Consider the following 19,503-nt stretch of genomic DNA (forward strand, 5'->3'; position numbering starts at 1 on the left):
TCTGGCAGAATGATGGCATTCTCTTTAACAAAGCATTCATTGAGTACTTAATCCATGTCAGCTCCTGGACTAGGGACTTTTACCTAGTTTACTCCAACTTTATAATAACTTTAAAAGAATTATTCCCACCTAACAATTAAAGGAACTAAAGGTAAAGGAAGTTAAATATCTTGCCTATGGAGTGGTTGAACTGTGATTCATTCATATTTAGAGCTCACTGACTAAAAATCTACCCTAATGGTCCTATACATCAAATGATCTGGCCCCATCCCCACCCCTCTTCCTCTCTTTGTTTGATTTCATCTTGGCTTCAATGTCACCATCAACATAATCATCTCCTGGATGAAGATATGTCACACTCCAACTTTCAAAGAGACCTTCCCAACAGACTACCACTCTGTGGATTTTATAGCATGTTCCTTTTACTGCCTGTAGAAAGATTTAAATGCAAGTGCAAATTCTGCAAATAACGCATCATGTTGTATATATCAATAACATGAACTCCTTGGGCTCCTGGTCAATGTCACGCTAATCCTAGATGCCTCTTGGGCACTGATGCAATGTATTTATTCTTTTCATTATAAGTAGAAAGTTTTATTAAAAGCCAAAATCACTGAAATCTGAATAGAACACAAAGCTCCCTCCTCCCTTTTCCACCTCCTTGGGAAGAATCTATACCACTAAAGAATCTTACGTACTTTGGTGGCCTGAGGCAGCAAATTCTTCTTCTGCACTATCTGAGCTGAATAATATTGAGAGCTAAAGGACACTTCCCTTTATTTATGAACTCTTGAGCAATGGAAAATGAAAATAGTACCAGGAAAAAAATTATTTCAGGCACTTTTGGGGGGAGCGGGGGTATATTTGATGGTCTTTTATAATATACATATATGGCTGCCATAAACCTTGTAATATCTAGCATTCAATTAACCAGAAAGGTGTGCTACCTGGTACTTTCCCAAATCTATATGGTCTGACATGATAATAAATTATTGTATATCTATCCTGTCATCTGAATTACCAAAGAAAGATGAAATTACTTATTGTTGTGTGCTAAAGAATTCATTCATTTTATGTACAGTGTGTATCAAGGAACAAGAATTCTTGGCTAATCAGAACACCCCATTCTCTAATCATATAAAATACTGCTATAATAGAATATGACACCCAAAACAGTATTTTATAGTAAATTATATAAGTGGCTAACTGCCTGGAATCTGTAACCAGACAGCTTGGTCCCAATCCCAGCTCTTTTACTTACTAAAGATAACATCTTAGACAGGTCACTTATTCTTTTTGTTCTTTCATTTCCTTTCCTATAAATTGAGGCTAATAATTGTGTAAATATTTGAGAGTAAGTAAAGTTTACTATATGTCTGTGCTATCTACATGTAGTAGGTGCTCAATAAATATTTGTTGAATTGTCACCTCTAAATTGCTATGTCATTATCATATTGGAAATGTTCACAATTTTACAGAACAAAAATATATATAATATTTACTCAATGATGACTAAAATGAGAATATCAGTCTCCTACTTTTCAGACAAATAAGTTCCATACCAAATACCCTATATAATAAAAGGCTAATATGCAAATAGACAGAATGGCGAACAACTGGTCGCTATGACATGCACTAATGCATGGGGTGTGTGTGGAACATGGAGGGCGCTGGCTGCAGCAGGATGGTGGAACAGGTGAGCAAGTGCTCCAGATCAAGGCGGGGCACCAGTTGCTGTCATTGAGGCAAGCCTCTGGTGGTTACTGAAAATTGTTTGCTCCCATGCACTGAAGTCCTGCCCGGCACTCGCACCTACTGCCAGTGCTGGAGCTGCTGCTCGCACCCTCTGCCTGCACCAGCCCCACTCTCACCTAATGCCCGTGCTGGCCACGCTAGCACCCGCTGCCAGAGCTCAGCACCGCTCCCGATCACTGGGCATCATCAGCAGGTGTAAGTGGCGGTTGCCAGCCCTGATCACCCCTGAGGGCTTCTCCACCTCCTCCTGCCCCTGAGGGGCAAACAGGCCAGCAGCAGTCGCTCACACCTGCTGATGGCACCAGCCCTAATTGCTCTGTGCCATCAGTGATTGCAAACAGGGCCAGCACTGCTGCTGGCAGACAGGGAACCAGGGGCTGGGTATGGTGGGAGGGGCCAGGTGGGGTCTTGGAGGATGGGCAGAGACCCACCCCTATGTCTATCTCAACCTCGCAGCCCACAGTTCTTTTCAAGATGCATGAATTCATGCACTGGGCCCCTAGTCCTAATAAAAGTCCTAAAAAGCCAGGGGGCATCACAACCGAAATAGGACAGACGAACAAACAGCAGGCTGTGTGGGGCGACAAGACCAGGAGGGTTAGTGAGGGACGACCAAACAACTGAACAGCAGGCTGCAGGGAGCAACCAGACTGGCGGGGGGGGGGGGGGGGGGGGGAGGGGGGAGAGACCAGTTGGGGACGTCCAGGCCAACAGGGGTGTGGGAGCAGTTGGGGGTGACCAGGCCGGCATGGGGGCAGTTGGGAGCAATAAGGCCAGCAAGGGGGGCAATTAGGGGTGACCAGGCTGGCAGAGCAGGTCAGTTGGGGGTGACCAGACTGGCAGGGGGTACAGTTAAGAGCAACCAGGCTGGCAGAGGGGGGAATTTAGGGGTGACCAGGCTGGCAGGGAGGCAGTTATAAGTGACCAGGCCAGGGGGGGTGGGGTACAGTTGGGGGCAACCAGGTTGGGGGGGGAGGAGCAGTTAGGGGAAATCAGGCCAGCAGGCAGAGGTGGTTAAGGGTGATCAGGCTGGCAGAGTGAGCAATTAGGAGTGATCAGGCAGGCGGGCAGGTGAGCAGTTAGGAGACAGAGGTTCTGGATTTTGAGGGGAATGTCTGACTGCCAGTTTAGGCCCAATCTTCACCAGCAATCAGACATCATTTGAGGGGTTCTGAATTGGAGAGGGTGCAGGCTAGGCTGAGTGCACCCTCCCCCTGTACACAGGTTTTGTGCACTGGGCCGCTAGTCTATAATAATAAAAGCATAATATGCAAATTGACCAAATAGCCAAACAGTGGAATGACTATCTGGACAACCTTTCAAATGAAGCCTGGGCTGCGAAGGTCTACCCTTGTATGAATTTTGTGCATTGGGCCTCTAATAACACTAAATAAAGCTCAACAAAATGTATAAGCCATTGTTTTCCTTTTTATGGGATTAAAGATCTAATAATAAGATTCTTCCATATCATGTATTTTACCTGCTATGTTACTTTTGTTTCTGCTCAGAGACATGATCACTGGATTTAACGAAGAGACATATGTAAATGCCATGGGAAGAACTATAGAATGGTCCCCTCTGATCACAGTGACATTCACAATGGATCCATCTTTCCCCTGAAAAAATAATTTTTAAAATTAAACTTCTTTAAATAAGTCCATATAGAATTAATGTAAAAAGTTATTTCATGAAAATTATTTTTAAAGAATATATTTGCTGTTTTAAGTCTCTCACACACTTGCAGAGTGACAAGTGCTTATCATGGACAAGTGAAGCATCCAAATAATTAAAGAGTAAATAAGAATTATTTTCAATTAACACATAAATTTGTTCTGCAAGAAAATGGCAATTTCAAATAAACACCCATACCTAGCTAAACTATCCATCAAGTGTGAGAATATTTTCACTCATGTAAGTACTCAGAAAACTTCCCTCTGACATATTCTTTCTTAGGATGTTTATTAAGGCTATGACCTCACAGAATAAAAAATAGAAAGAAAAAAAAAAGAGAGAGAGAGAGAGAGAGAGAGAGAGAGAGAGAGAGAGAGAGAGAAAGATATGTACCCCAAGAAATGACTTTACACAGGAGAGCAATCAAAAAAAAAGTGCTAGGGCCCTAGCTGGTTTGGCCTGTGGACTGAAGGGTCCCAAGTTCGGTTCTGATCAAGACTACATGCCCGGGTTGCAGGCTCGATGCCCAATAGGGGGCATGCGGGAGGCAGCCCATCAATGATTCTCTCTCATTATTGATACTTCTATCTCTCCCTTTCCCTTCCTCTCTGAAATCAATAAAGATACATTATTTTAAAAAAGAAAGGGAAGTGCTAAGATAAGATCTATAGAATAAATCTAAACAACATCAAGTTTGTTTGAAGTAGAAAAACAGAGCTTCAAGGAAAAAATAACTGATATGATGGGATATTTTCCCTAAAATAGAGGATTTTTATTACAAGGAATATGTCTAAAAAACTCTATGGAAAAAAATTAACTATATAAGAAATAAATATTTTTTCTCTGATTCTAACAATATCATTTAAATAGTTAAAATAATGTAAGCATGGTTTATTGATTTAAAAATAATGGTATTATAACTATATTCAAAAATTTTAAAATGGTTGTTTCAGAAAGAGGGGACTTGAAGAATGGTGAGAGGTGGTAGGAGAGCATGACTGTTTTACTATTTTCTTTCTTTTTTTTAATATATTTTATTCATTTTTTTACAGAGAGGAAGGGAGAGAGATAGAGAGCTAGAAACGTCGATGAGAGAGAAACATCGACCAGCTGCCTCCTGCACACCCGCCACCAGGGATGTGCTCTCAACCATCGTACATGCATGCCCCTGACCGGATCGAACCTGGGACCTTTCAGTCTGCAGACCGACGCTCTACCACTGAGCCAAACCGGTTTCGGCTGTTTTACTATTTTCTTTTTAAATTTTGCATGTGTTACTTTGATCAAAATTAAAGGGTGTTTTTTTCGTGTTTATTCTATTTAGTGAAAGAAATCTAAACAGTATAAAATTTAGCCATTAAAATGTAAATATATATTAAAGTGATAATCCAGTATTGGTCAAACACCAGTATTGGTCAAACACTTGTACAGTGATAGTGAGAGTATAAATTAAAAAGGAATTTCAGACAACTGGATGCTACATATCCTGAGAAAGGTAAATATAGCCAAAACTATAGTTAATGGGATGATGAAAGCTCTGTTGTTTAAAATAGGAAATTTTGGAAATTAGCTTAATGTCCACTAATAAGGAATAGTTAAACAGATGTATTGGAACTGCATTCAGTTTATACATAAAAGCTAACATTTCATAATATTTGAGTAACTGGATAAGATAAAAATGTGGGACCAGAGATCAAAGATTATTTTAAACCCTCTCTTCTGGAGGTCTTTATTTGTTCAGAACACAGTCATCTTTTGGGGTCATGGATGTGCTAGGAATGTTGATGACACTGACGTCAACTCTGATAGGAAGTTCAGCCTCAGCTATGAGCATAACTCTCATGAAAAACAGCAGGCAAGGACCTGGACTCAAAGCTCTTATTACGGTTATGAGAGTGAACTAACTGAAGGGAGACAGCTAAGGAATTTGTTTTTAGGGGGGGAAAGGAAGCAGTAGGAAATAACTAAGAAAATGTCTTATAGGAACAAAAATAGCCTAGAAGTGTCTAAGTTCTACCATTCACATCTAGCTCAGAAAACAAAATTGCTGGAGAAAACTAAGTTATTTGTTGTTTGCTTAAGCTAGAAGTGAGACTACAAGATATATAAGATATACACCCAGAATGTTCACTAGATAAACTTATTCATTATGTGGCACTAATACTAAGCATGGGGCTTTCTTCTCTTCTTTTAAATAAAAAGACTCAAAAAAAAATAAAGAAAAAGAATCATTGGTGGAATAAGCTTCCAGCTCATAGCAGAACAGGCAATATAAACAACATAAGCATTCTCTCATGATGAAAAGGTCACCCACACAGAGAGGAGTTACCAAAGGTTTCCACTTACTCTGGGTGGGACTTGACATTGAATTCTCCGTGAATTGCTTGTGGTGACATTGATGGCACAAGACTGAGATCCAAATAAAACGAGGCTGACATCTTCCAAACCGGAGCCTCGGATGGTGGCCCAGAGTCCTCCTGTAACAAATATAGCATTTCCATATGGAATATACAGCCTTACAGAGAGACAAGATTAATTATTCACAAGAGATAAATGAAATTAAAATATGAAGCTCCTTAGTCAAAATACATGCTCAAATTGCAGAAAATAAATATATACTACTAAATAGATAGGAAAGTAGTGATAGAGACTAGAGGGGAAAGAGAGATAAAAATGTATCCTGGAGTTACTGCCACAAGTCAGAGAAGGGAAGTAGATAGTCTCTGAAAAACCCTTTCCGCTCTAGATTTTTAAAATATTGTCCCTGCCAATCCTATAAAACACTAGAGGCTCGGTTCATGAAATCCATGCACTGGGGTTGAGGGGCAGGCAGGGGAGTCCCTCAGCCCAACCTGCACCCTCTCATAGTCTAGGAGCCCTCAGGGGATGTCCTACTGCCGGCTCCCCACAGGGAGCAGGCCTAAGCTGGCAGTCGGATACCCTTAATGCTGCAGAAGAAGTGGGAGAGGCTCCCATAACCACCACTGTGCTCACAGCTGTCAGCCCAGCTTCTGGTTGAGCAGTGCTTCCCCTGTGGGAGTGCATTGACCACCAGGGGGCAGCTCGTACATTGAGCATCTACCCCCTGGTGGTCGGTGCACGTTATAGAGACTGGTCATTCCAGGTAGTTCCACCATTGAGGTCAATTTACATATCACCCTTTTATTATATAGGATATGTTTCTGGAATTATCAAGTACAAGAGAGCATCATGGCAAATGGAGCAGTGGGCCCAGAGTCAGGGCCACAGATTGCTCTGCCACTTAAAGCAGATCATTTGGAGTATTGCCCCTGCATATTGCCATATCTTTAAAAACAACCTTCCAGCTTTTGTGATTTGATATCATACATACTAGTCTCACACATTCTGGTCTCCATGATGGTGTAGAAGTGACTGACATCACAATCCACTGCCATCAGGATTTCTCCGCTGATCACTGTAGAGCAACCCCAGAAACCCATGTCCCCTCACTGACAAGATCTACTGCCCTTTGCATACCCCACTGTTCAAATGCTAGTTGGCTTTGCATGCTAGCCGAGTATCCAAGTGCATGTCAGTTTACAAACATTTGTGAGCACCCACTTCGTGCAAGGCTTCTGATGAGCAAGACCTGAACATCGCACATGCAAATGCTTTTACTTTTCAAAGGACTTTCCCACCTGTTGACTCATTTCAATCTCATACAAAACTAGGAGGCCTATAAGTTAAGCATCATTAGGCTCATTATATAACTAAGACAGCATGGAACGCAAAAGCAGCAGGAGTCTTGGCATCTGACAATCCCAGTTTGCATCCTAAATCCACCTCTTTCTATTGGAAAGCCTGGGGCAAGTCACTGTTCTTGCAGAACCACCATTACTTCATCTGAACAATGTGGAGAATATCTCCATCTTCCAGGTGGCTGTAAGCATTTAGGGTATGTGACTACCCAAGAGATACTTCATAAGTAACACGGTGCCTATCATCATCTTTATTAGGAAACTAAGTCCCCTAAAAATCACTGACATTTCTAAGGTCACACTTCTGATTTTGGCATCACAAAAACCCAAGCTCATTTGTCCTAACACCCAATCTGGTGCTGTTTCCACTAAACCAAATTATCCTGGTGACTCAGTGACTGACACAATCGTGCCTAATATCACAGCCAAACTATGTAGCAAATGAGTTCATTTAAGGGCTCAAATGTCTGTTGCTCATTAGAAGAAATTCTGATGTCATAAAACAAAAAGCTGTGGATCATAGTGGATACAGAATTTATTACACAGCAGGAGTAGGTTCCTGCATACCACCAAGAATGCTACCTTCAGAGGGTCAGATACAATGTGGGATCCTCTCCATATTACCGATCTCTGCAGCTCTAGAGGGCTCCACTGTGTCCAGTCTGGGTTCCACGTTCAGGAAAAGGCCTCCTCCACTGGCATTGATGGCACAACCCAAGGGTCTCACCAGCACTGAGATCTGATACACTCCAACAGGTAGCAGGTCAGTCTGGCAGACCACATCTGTTTGGTTTGAGAAAATAACTTTGCAACTTGTTTTATTCACTGTAATCTGCAAGGCCTGGGAGTCACCCGAGAAATTAGATCCAGTAATATAAACCAGTAGATCCATGTCACCATCTTAAAAAAGAAAATAAATTAAAAGAACAAATCATCTCTCAGGGATCACTCCATTTCAGATAACTCTCCCTGACATCAAATGATCATTTTCTTTCATCGTCCCCTTTCATCTTCAGATTCAAGGAGTTGCATGCTGACTCAAATACTGGACATTGGCATTAATCATTATAAGCATACAGCCTCCATCTTAAATGGTCTCAAAAGTAGTAATGAGAGAAGACTAGTCAATAAAAATTGGGGGAAGTCAAAGTAAAGAATATTTCAAAACAAGAAACAAAGAAAATAAAACATTTTAAGTCATCAAAAATCCACTTGTCTCCATCTTCAATCATAACAATATCAGTTACATTGGCCAAAAAAATACACTTTTTGTTGCATCACTAAACATCCACTCCATAAACTGATGCACCTCCTATCTACCCATCACCAGTACACGGCCGCTGACAAATCAATCTGTGCCTAAAGTTCATGACCATCTCAATGCCCAATCACAAATCTTACCAAGAAAATACCACACAGAGTGGACCCGGGGAGTTGATCCTTCAAGATACTGGAAAGAACAGGAACCTGAGCAATGAGCTAGTATGTCATTCACTTGCACAACTACCTGAAAAAAGGCAAAAGAATGAAACCCAAATGTATGCATTTCATGTACTCAGTAGTATTCATACCAGTAAAGTACTTGTGAAATTTGTCCCAATTAAAATGTGTTCATGATTCACTTATTTTCTTTCTTCTATTTCCCAGTAATAAACCCTAAATTGTAATGAATGGCTCAAAATATGTCAGACTCTTAAACTGATGGCAAACATGCTGAAACCTCACATTTCTACAATTAAATGCACCACATCTTGAATAAATATCCTCTCTGTCATATAAAGCTAAATTTAATAAAATTCAAACTGCACAAGGACTTTTTATTACTTTCTATTTTCAACTTGGTAGATATTTCCTGTGAAAAGCCCTTTCTTTGCTGGTAAATGCCAGAAAAGTAGGCACCTTCCTTCCACCATTACCACACGGTTATATAACTAAAAACTGGAGTATTTGGACACTTGTTTTGGGGTCTTTTTTTTGTCCTAGAATAGGGCCCCAAGAAGAGACTACAGATAACCCTTGAACAACATAGGTAAATGTATTTTTTATAAATACTATAAATATATTTTCTCTTATTTGAATATTTTCTTTTTTCTAACTGCTTTATTGTATACAGTATGAAATACATATAACTTACGAAATATGTTGTTAATTCACTATTTATGTAATTGGCTACTAGTAGTTACGATCTGTGGCAGTCAAAAGTTACATACAGACTTTTTACTATGAGGGTGTCAGTGCCCCTAACCCCTGATTGTTCAAGAGTCAGCTTGTACAATCTTGTACATGTCTTTCCCTTGTACTGGAGCTAATGTTAATCTAATAGAATCCTACAATACTTGGAGATGATAAAAGATATGCTCATTGGACTCTCTACATAGGAAATATGGATAAAAGTACATACACTGTATTTTATGATAATGTTTCCTTATGGAGGAAAAGGGTATTGGGATAGCATAAAGGCATAATTGATAAAGAACACTTTGATTTTATCTGTTTTATTTTATCCATAAAGACAAAAAATACTAAATATATCAACATGTTGATGATTATTAATCCTCAGTTTAGATACCCTGGTTTTGGTTATATTATTCTTTATAGTTTGGTACTTTAAATTTTTCTCAAATTAAAAGCAGATGACTTATAACAGGATTATGGGCAGATGGGAAAGAAAAAAAGACATTTTAAAAAGAAAAGGAGTTGACTTAGCTCATTTACTTTTCAATATCACTGTGTGGAGGTATAAACCGTATGTACTTACAGAGGTTCTCTATTTTTTATACCATAATAATAGCATCAATAATTATAATAACAGGCCGAAACCGGTTTGGCTCAATGGATAGAGCATCGGCTTGGGGACTGAAAGGTCCCGGGTTCGATTCCGGTCAAGGGCATGTACCTTGGTTGCGGGCATACCCCCAGAAGGGGGTGTGCAAGAGGCAGCTGATCGATGACTCTCTCATCGATGTTTCTAACTCTCTATCTCTCTCCCTTCCTCTCTGTACAAAATCAATAAAATATATTTAAAAATATAAAAATAAAAAATAATTATAATAACAGGATGTTGTGTTTACAAAGCATTTAAGTTTTCAGTGTACTTTCCATACCCTGTGGAAGTAGAGAGAGGATAGCCATAACTGTCTCTGTGTTATGGGTTATAAAACTTATCCTTGGGATTGGTCCACAGTACACATTAAGGAGGGGATGAGACAGATGTAAAACTAGTACTTGCATTTGGGGTGGCCCATCTACTCTCACCTGAGGGTGCTGGTTGGCAGTAACCAACATGTCTCCAAATACAGGAGCAAGAAAAACTCCACCATCATATAACACACGAGTGGTTGCAGTAGGGTTCACTCCAGTTAGATTTTCATCAGAGACCTAAGATGATCACATTTCTGGTGAATTCTGTCATGCAATAGCAGTCTAGTCTTGTTTTAAACAAATAATAAAAGGTCTTTTCACATTCTGTTTAAGATAATCTGATAGCTAGACAGTGAAAATGGAGTGACTGGGGATTGAAAACTAGAAACCTGACATAAGTAATGACCAATGAAAGCCCCAGTAGGTTAGAGGGATATTTATTTGCAAATGGAGTTCTACAAAAATTATTTCTCTAAGTCTTGAAATACTTTTGTTTCTATGTGCTTTTCTATTGATATTTTGTATGTTTGAAATCCAAAATATTACAATGAAATGTAAGGAAACAAGTGCTATGAGATGACTACTGTCCTTCCTCTATCTCCACCCAGATATTTTGTTTAAAAACCAGATGACCCACACCACCATATAACAGGGATCATATTCCATCTCAGATTTCATTTTATAATAACCAAATGCTAGATGATCATTAGATTATTTTTAAAAACCTAAATATGCAAAAGCATCTGGTTTTGTCATTACCCAAAGACAGCAAATCCTTTTCTAAAGTTCCTTCTGCTGTGCCATCTGCCTCCCTCATAATCTAAGTCAATCACATCTGCTTAAATTATCCAATAACAGATGCAGAATTGGTGTAAGGTGGACACTGACCAACAACGTCTCTACCCACACTGAGTTAGGAAAGGAGACCTTGGTTCAAATTGCTTTATCAGAGATATGATTCACAAATGTGTCTTGAAAACTTTCAGAAAGAAAGATAATTGAGCCCCTTTGTTTGAATATTCCAATAAAATTAATAATTCATGACAGTTTTCATTTATATTATTCTGTTATTTTTCTTTACAAAATTGTACCAGGGCACAAACCCCATAGCACCAAAAGGGATACCATACATACCCTGATGAAAATGGGCAAATCCCCAACTTGGGTGGACCAGGAGAGGGTCCATACATGTTCATAGCAAGACTTCAGATCCTCCGTCACAGTGAAGTCACTGACATTGAGGTACCTGGATGTGAAGTCATCAGCATTCTTCTGTAAGAGCTTACGAAGGTGACTAGCTGAAATATGTACAGGAACATCTGTGGGGAAGGGTTGTGATATACAAAATACAAGACATAAATTACTCTCCCTCATAGGGTCTCATCATGATGATAACAGAGAATAAGTGTCAAGATGCCTTCTAAATATTCAGGAGACTCTGGCGTTCAAAATAAAGCTTCAAGAGAAGCCCCAACCCCGTTAAGGTAGATATGAGCAGATGCTCACTTTTTATATCATGGTACCTTTTGTCAGTATCACATCTCAGAGAAAGCAGAGAGCACAGTCACATCAGACAAAACTATCTCAGCTGTCAGCTCAAAATATAGACTTCAGACATCCTAGTAATGCCTGAAAGTCTAGTTAAATGTTGAGTTTTCCCGGGGGAAAAAAATGTAGCTGGCTCTGTGAACAGAGAAAAGTTGGCCACCTTTCACAGGGGATGGGAGAGGCACACAGCAGCTGACATCCATAAAAACATAGCCAGCCCAGCTGAGGAATGCTGACATTTAACTTTGGTTTCTCTGTTAGAATTCCCTTTAAGCCCAACCACCTGCTTCTCCATTCCACATCGCCATAACACTGGGTACTTAAGTCCTACTTGGGTTTGAACTGTTTCATGTTTTACCAAAAGTTTCCATTTCATTAGCTACTTCAACAGCTCTGGGAGGTGGGTCATTTGGATACCCTAATGCCTCCTTTAGAGATGAAAACTAAGAAGATTCAGAAGCTTGTCAGCCAAGTGAGGAAGGTTTTGATTAAAAACCAGGTTGCCTTCTACCTACTCAAGAGTCTTCCTCTTAAAACCCACATTGCCTTGGAGTGTTAATAAAATACCACTTTATTTCAAAAATGCAAACAAAATTCTCATCCTTAAAAAAAAAAAAAGACTATTCTACATTTGCATAACTTGGGCCATCACCATTTCAAAAGGCCAGGTGAAGGCTGGCTTCCCCTGTTGTTCTGCAGGCAGTGATGTGAGGAGCATCCACAATAGAAGGTGGTGGCAGGAAGAGTCTGTCTACGCATGGGCTGCAAGTGTCTCATTGTTGATAAGGGAAACAGCACAGTGATGGACTTCACAGAAGCAGGGTACTCTTGGCACTGATTCACCCACTTATCAGACTCCAGTAGCAATAGAGTCCAATAGCCTAAGGACCTCAACTTTTCCTGAGTTGGCCAATTAGAGTGAAAATACCACTCCATTCTTCCCACTCAAGAAGATTTATTGGAAGCCCAGCATCTTTCTGCCTGGGAGGGCAGAAATTGTTGGACCATGAACCAATTTTTATATATTAAATAGCCACTCTTGAGTTCTCCTGAGCCTCCTTTCTGATTCCCTATTTTATACAAATTAAATAACAAATTATAATCATTTATAACCCGTATCCTTTGTGAAATGTATATGTTATTGAAGATTTAGAAACTACTCTCATCGCATCTGAAAGCTCCTTCTACCTTTGTTATGACCTCTACTATCCTCAATAACATATGGCATCATCGTAGAGTTTAATTCAAAAGACCCATGGCTACCATGGATCTTGGCCTAAAACACTAGAGAGAAGAGGACTGAGCTGAGATCAAAGACCCAATTCACACCTGGACCCCGCCATCAACTATTTGTATGATTTTGGAGCAAACCTCAGTGCAGTGGGCTGAATGGCGGCCCTCCAAAAGATATGTCACGCTGGCCAGTGTTGCTAAATGGTTAGAGCAGCAGCCTGCACACTGAAGGTTCAATTCCCAATCAAGGGCACTACCTAGGTTGCAGGTTCGATCCCTGGTCCAGTCACATAGATGTCAGTCTGTCTGTCTGTCTGTCTGTCTCTCTCTCTCTCTCTCTCTCCTCCCCCCCAAAACCCTCCCCTACCTTCCATTCTCTCTACATATCAAAGTTAAAAAAAAAAAATCCTTGGGTGAGGATTTTAAAAAAAGATATGTCAATTTCCTAATCCCCAGAACCTATTAACCTGTTAACCGGGGAGTTCCCTTTTTAATTACGCCACATATAACGGCGCATACTCTTTCACTAGGTAGGACATGTCAGTATGCCACGCCCGGTGAACGTAATTTCACATTATTATTTTTTTTATTTATACTTAATTAAAATAAATGAAATATATATTTTTTTCGTTTATTTATATATAAAGCACAAAGGAAAATACAAAATTACAAACAAATAGAAAAGAATACCAACAAAAAAATGGAAACATTGAATTAAAAAATTATAAATTTTACAAACAATTATAAAGATTACAAAAAATATATACTGTCCGTTTCAGGGTGCAACATATATTTCAAGGACGTATTCATATATCCTCCTTGTTCCAGATACTGTTTACGTTTGACGTATTTATAAGTCCCGCTCGGTTAACAGGTTAATATTACATTATGTACAGCATGCACATGTGTCAAACACAAGGCCCGCGGGCCAAATCCAGCCCGCCAGGCCTTGCAATGTGGCCCGCACCGCGCTGTCATCACTGCACTCCGCTGTCAATTTATGACATTGTCAGTTTATGACTGTTCAGTAAACCATTCGGCCTGCGATTTAGCCTGGATTTTAGATTTTGGCCCCTTCTCTGATTGAGTTCGACACCCCTAGATAAGGTGTGGCTAAGTCAAAGCCTGAGAAGAGTTTATCTTGGATTGTCAGGGTGGGCCCTGGGTCACATATATCCTTATGAGAAAGGCAGGGGGAGTTCTAAGACAGAAGAGGAAGAGACAATGAGACCATGGAGACAGCGGGTGGAGCCTTAGCCAAGGGCAGCCACCAGATGCTGGAAAAGGCAGGAAATGGACTCTCCCCATGAGTCTTCAGAAAAAGTGTGGCCCAGCCAACAATTTGACTTTGGACTTCTGGCCTCAGCTGTGAGAGAAGGAATGTCTGTTGTTTTAAGCCACGAAGTTGTGGTCATCTGTTATGACAGTCCCAAGAAGCTAACCCACTGTTTCCACATCTATAAAACTAAAAGTTTGGGGTTATATTAACAACAATATGTTATTGTTATTGTCTAAGTCTTTTTTTAGTAAGATCATTTTCAGACCCTGGAAAATAAACAAAATATCATTCAGACTGTCCCCCTGCCTGACAATCTCACAGGATGTTGCCTGCCTAGGAATGCCCCTAAAACTGTAAATGAGAAAAGCTGCACCGTCTCCCCATTTGCCCCTTTACCAGGAATCACTGTATTAGAAAGGTGGATGCGAAAGTGTCCTCCTAAAGGTGGACTTGTTCTCTGGAGTCTCTGCGTTGCCACCTGGACCATCCCAGATCCTTCTTCTGCTCCTTCAGTGGGCACAGCGCTGTGGCATATCAAACATTGAGCATTAACCAGAGTAACCTTCCAGAATGCTGCTCCAGGCAGAACATAGGTCCTTCTCCAAGACCAGCTAGTCTCCCACGGTTCCAGACCACCCTGAGTTCAGGCTCCCAAATATCCGGTGCCCCTCTCCTATCACAGTAGAAAAAGTGTGCTGTAATTTTAGGATTTTTTAAGAATGCCCATCCTTCCCTTTCACTGGGCACCAGTGGGAGGACACTGGCCTTCACAGCTCTGGTCCCCAGCACAGAGTAGAGGGAGAATTTGGTATTCTCAACCACATTGACATAGTTAAATGCCCAGGCAGGGACAGAAACTTTCCCGTTCGGTGTCTGCAGCTGAAACACGGGCTCCAGCTGGCTAAGTTCTTCTTTAACACCTGCACACAAACACACTGACTGCCTGATGCTGCTCTTAATACCATAAATGGGTCTGCTAAATTGTGACACACCATGATGAGGAATACCGTTCACCCATTAAAAACTTTATTTTAGAGGAATGTTTAATGAAATAAGGAAAATTTTAAGTAATACCATTAGGTTGAAAAGAGCATGTTACAAATAGAGTATGTTATTTTTGGCCCTACTAAAAGGTTTAAATATATATATATATATATATATATATATATATATATACACACACACACACACACACACACACACACACACACACACACACTGCTTGGGGAAATAGGCACCCAGAATATGGATCCAATAGGTTAATTAAAATTATGTCTGAGCAGAGTGATTTTTATCTTCTCCTAAGTGTTTTTCTATATTTTCCCAATTTTCAACAATAAATGTATCTAATTTCTGTCAAAAACAGTATTCAGTTTTACATACTGACATGGGTAACACAACCAGACAGAAGCAGTAAGACAAAGTGACACTATGGGCTTTGGAAGATGAATCTAGGAGAGGCCAGACTGAAGGCTGCCTGTCTTGCTTAGGCTGGAGGCTCCCAAGACTGAAGGGACTTGAGGAAAAATCAGTAGGGAAGGGTGTGAGGACCACTCTTAAGAGTGGACCTGTTTGGCCAGGACCGGTTTGGCTCAACGGATAGAGCGTCGGCTTGGGGCCTGAGGGGCCCCGAGTTCGATTCCAATCGGGGGCATGTACCTTGGTTGCGGGCATATCCCCAGTGGGGGGTGTGCAGGAGGCAGCTAATCGATGACTCTCTCTCATTGATGTTTCTAGCTCTCTATCTCTCTCGCTTCCTCTCTGTACAAAAATCAATAAAATATTTTTTTTTAAAAAAAAAAAAACACCTAAATTAGTCCTATCGGTTCAGAATTATTAATAGCTTCAACATTTGGGGCACAGGACTGCAGCTTGGGGGTTGGGGCAGCTCCCTCCCCACCACCAAAGAGCTTGCACTCTTTCATTCTATTGATGGATTTCACTTCTTTCCTGACCAGAGGACCAGGTCAAGGAAATCGGAGCGCAAAGTCAAGCTCTCTGCACCTGCCATTAATACACTGTCTTAAGCATGGTGTAAGAGTGAGAACTAATTTTGGAACATATTAGAAAAAGATGGGGGCGTGGGGTGAATTGGTAAATTGTAAAGGCTGAGCTTCTCAATTCTTCCTGTCCTACTTGGGTTTTGGAATCTGCACGGTTTTATTAACCAACCAGTCACTCCAATAAATTCAATAAAATAAATAAATAAATAAATAAAAACAAAAAGAAAAGATTGAATTAGAGCCTACACGTGCTCTGGGAGCTTAGAGGAAGAGCCTGCTCTTTAGTTACTGCTTTTGTGAATTTGACTAAGAAGTTTGACTTAGTTTGACTTAAAGAAAAGCAATGCTTACAGGGCTCTAGTGCCATCTGGTGGTGAGTTCTTAGAAATAGCTGTGTTTGTTCTTGAGACCCATTTAGCCTCAAATAATTCTAATAAGATTAATATATGAGAAATGAAAAGAGGGGTGTGAACAGAAAATGGAGGCAATGTGAGCCTCTGAAGAGCATAAACATACAACTACTTTTAAACAAATTCTCTTGGAACTAGTTCTTGAAGTGTAGTCCCCCTAGACCAGTAAAATCGGCATTGCGTGGGAACCCACTGAGAATGCGAATTCTCAGATCCTGCCCGAAACCCAGGGAATTAAAGATGGTGGGGTTAGGGCTCAGCGACTTATGTTTTAACAAGACCTCCAGGTGTCTGCATTCTTAAGAATGAGAAGCAATGCTTTAAGCAATAAGATGGGTGACTTTTCCTAATAAAAGTCCCACCTTTGTGTCCTACAGGACCAACTGACAATCCTAAGGAGCGACCGGTGAACAAAGACAACTTCTTACCTTGCAGTGATAAGTGGGAGCCCTGAGCCACACCCTGCCAACCAGGAGGTTACATGGTAGACTGGAGGGGATCCCACCACAGAGAGTGATTCCACCAGATTCCCACCTGGGCGAGCTGTTCCAGACTCAGCCTGAGAAACTGGAGAGCAACAATCCAATTAATACCAAGCAACTCAAGGTGGAAGGCCAGCTGTGAGGAAAGTCCCCGCTGGAGATGCTGAGTTACTTAGATCTCAGCACACACTCAAAGCTGGGACTCCCGCTTTCTGCTGGATGCAGAGCACAGTGAGAGGAGGCAGAAGTTTAGTACCAACAACAACAAAAAAAAAAATGCAAGGTCATGGTGTAAGGAGACAAAGTCTGATTTCACTGCAAATTTTAAGGAGACATAAGCCAGACAAACATCACTCCGTGTCACAGGAGGACCCTCACACGGATAATCTACCACAGTGTGGATGGCCATCCTTCCCGCCTCTCTTTTCCCTAGCAACTCCAGGAATGCCCAGCAGATCCTCCTTAGGAAGACCGAACACATGAGGCACGTGCTGGGGGCACCTACTATTTATCCACAGTGTAGGGTCAGCACATGAGCAGGAAAAGTGCACACTTTGAGACAGACCACTGTTGAAACCCTGATTTTCCAGTTCTCTTAGATTACCATTTGACTAATCAAACTAATTTAAGACATTTTCTCATTTGTAAAATGGGAATCGTGACATATACCAAACTGCACAGCAGGGAGAGTTTAGTGAGATGGCAGATTTAAATGGCCAGCACAATGTAATTTAATATTCTCCTCCCTTCCTACTAGGTGCTGTATAAAAGATAGCTTCTTCCCCAGGACAGTACAATGAGACAGGAAACAGTTAAGGCAGTAAGCTTGCATACTCAATACTTAGCACAGCACCAGGCACAGAGTGGGTGCTCAGTAAATGTTGATTCATTCAGCTGGGTATGGAGTCATTGAAGTTTTGGCTTTGGTATCAATGATCTCAGGGTTCCAGGGTTGCCCACATCCCAGCTATGGATTTGGAGCAAGATACTCAGTCCCTCTTAGCTTTGGTTTTGTCATTTATAGGGTGGGAATACTAGGACCATCTCATGGGGGTTCTAAGAAGCAAATGAGAAATAAATGGTAGCTACCAGTAGATGAGAAAAACTTCAACAGAGGACATTTAGATGGGAGAATATAATAGTGTTAAATTGATCAGAGAAATGTCAGACAATTAACTCTGAATACTGAGCTCAACTGTGTCAAGTTTATGTTGCCATTAAAAAATCCTCAAAGCAAAGTTGTTGCCAGCACGCTAAGTAGCCAAAGCAGGAAACGTGGTTTTACCCAAGCCACCCATCTTCTTTCTTGTCTCTGTCCTCTTCCTCTCTGCTTCCCTCCTCAACTCACTCCTAGGACAGATCCAGATAGTGGAGCATTTGGTGGCAGGAAGGTGAGGGCAGTGAGAAAGCACTCTGGATCTTGCACTTTGAAAGTGTGTAGGTGTAAGATAGCATTAAAAGGAGAAGAGGGGGGAAAAGGGAAAGGCAACTATCATCTAATCCTGAGTTTCCCTATCATGGAGTTCAAGTGTCTGAAATATTGAGACCCTCAGTCCTCCAGGAATCTGGGCAGCACTTGCGGGTCACCAAAGGTCCATCCCAGTATCTTAGGCACCAAGAATTCAGGCAGTTACTCACACACACCATTTGAATATTATTTTCTGTGTGCCAGAACATAAGCAAGGTTTTAAATAAGCAGTGACACAGTCTGACCCAGATGCCCTCAAAACACTTAAACCATTGAAACAAATAAGAGACAGAATTTTGATGAGTTCAAATACAACGTAATTTTAGAGCTAAGAGACCTTTTGCCGTGCACCCCCAAGTTCCCCTGCCCTCAGCTCTGCAACTTTATAGGCAAAAGGCTGAAAACTTGCACATTTTGTAAATCAAATGTAAATGACTGCTTCCTCCCCTTCTCCGGGGTGAGAGAAGCTACGTAAAGCAGGGAAGCTGAGCCCCAAAGTCACAGGATCTGACTGGAAATGGAGAATAAACAGAACTTGGAAGCCTGGAGGCCCTGGGAGCAATGACACCCGCCTGGTAGTGGGCTTCCCTTCCCCTGGGTGTGCGGTCTCTGCAGCCAGTCTCAGGTTCCCTGATGAGCACGTTGTCCCTAAGACCTGTGGACAAGCAAGCCCAGCGAGGTCACTGTGCCTAAGGAAGGTCAAAGGACTTGGTGGAGAAATAGGCCAGGCCTGAACCTAACTGAAAAGTGGGAGGAATCTAGATGGGCAGAAGGAAGGACAAGGGTATTCTTAT

The 19,503-nt window shown here is 41.2% G+C and overlaps 1 protein-coding gene across 1 annotated transcript in view; it reads right to left on the reverse strand.

Moving 5' to 3' along the window:
* PKHD1 (PKHD1 ciliary IPT domain containing fibrocystin/polyductin) overlaps positions 1–19,503 on the reverse strand; it is a gene marked incomplete at its 5' end in the record, with an annotated part of 385,387 nt that overhangs the window by 329,670 nt on the left and 36,214 nt on the right. The window contains 8 exons of the mRNA XM_084889432.1: positions 3,236–3,371; positions 5,773–5,903; positions 7,770–8,045; positions 8,547–8,652; positions 10,401–10,523; positions 11,421–11,605; positions 14,743–14,870; positions 17,188–17,326. Coding sequence (XP_084745558.1) covers positions 3,236–3,371; positions 5,773–5,903; positions 7,770–8,045; positions 8,547–8,652; positions 10,401–10,523; positions 11,421–11,605; positions 14,743–14,870; positions 17,188–17,326 — 1,224 coding nt within the window. The remainder of the gene's footprint in view (positions 1–3,235; positions 3,372–5,772; positions 5,904–7,769; positions 8,046–8,546; positions 8,653–10,400; positions 10,524–11,420; positions 11,606–14,742; positions 14,871–17,187; positions 17,327–19,503) is intronic.

This window comes from Pipistrellus hanaki (genome assembly GCF_964339955.1).
Source record: "Pipistrellus hanaki genome assembly, chromosome: 7".
NCBI classification, from domain to species: Eukaryota; Metazoa; Chordata; class Mammalia; order Chiroptera; family Vespertilionidae; genus Pipistrellus; species Pipistrellus hanaki.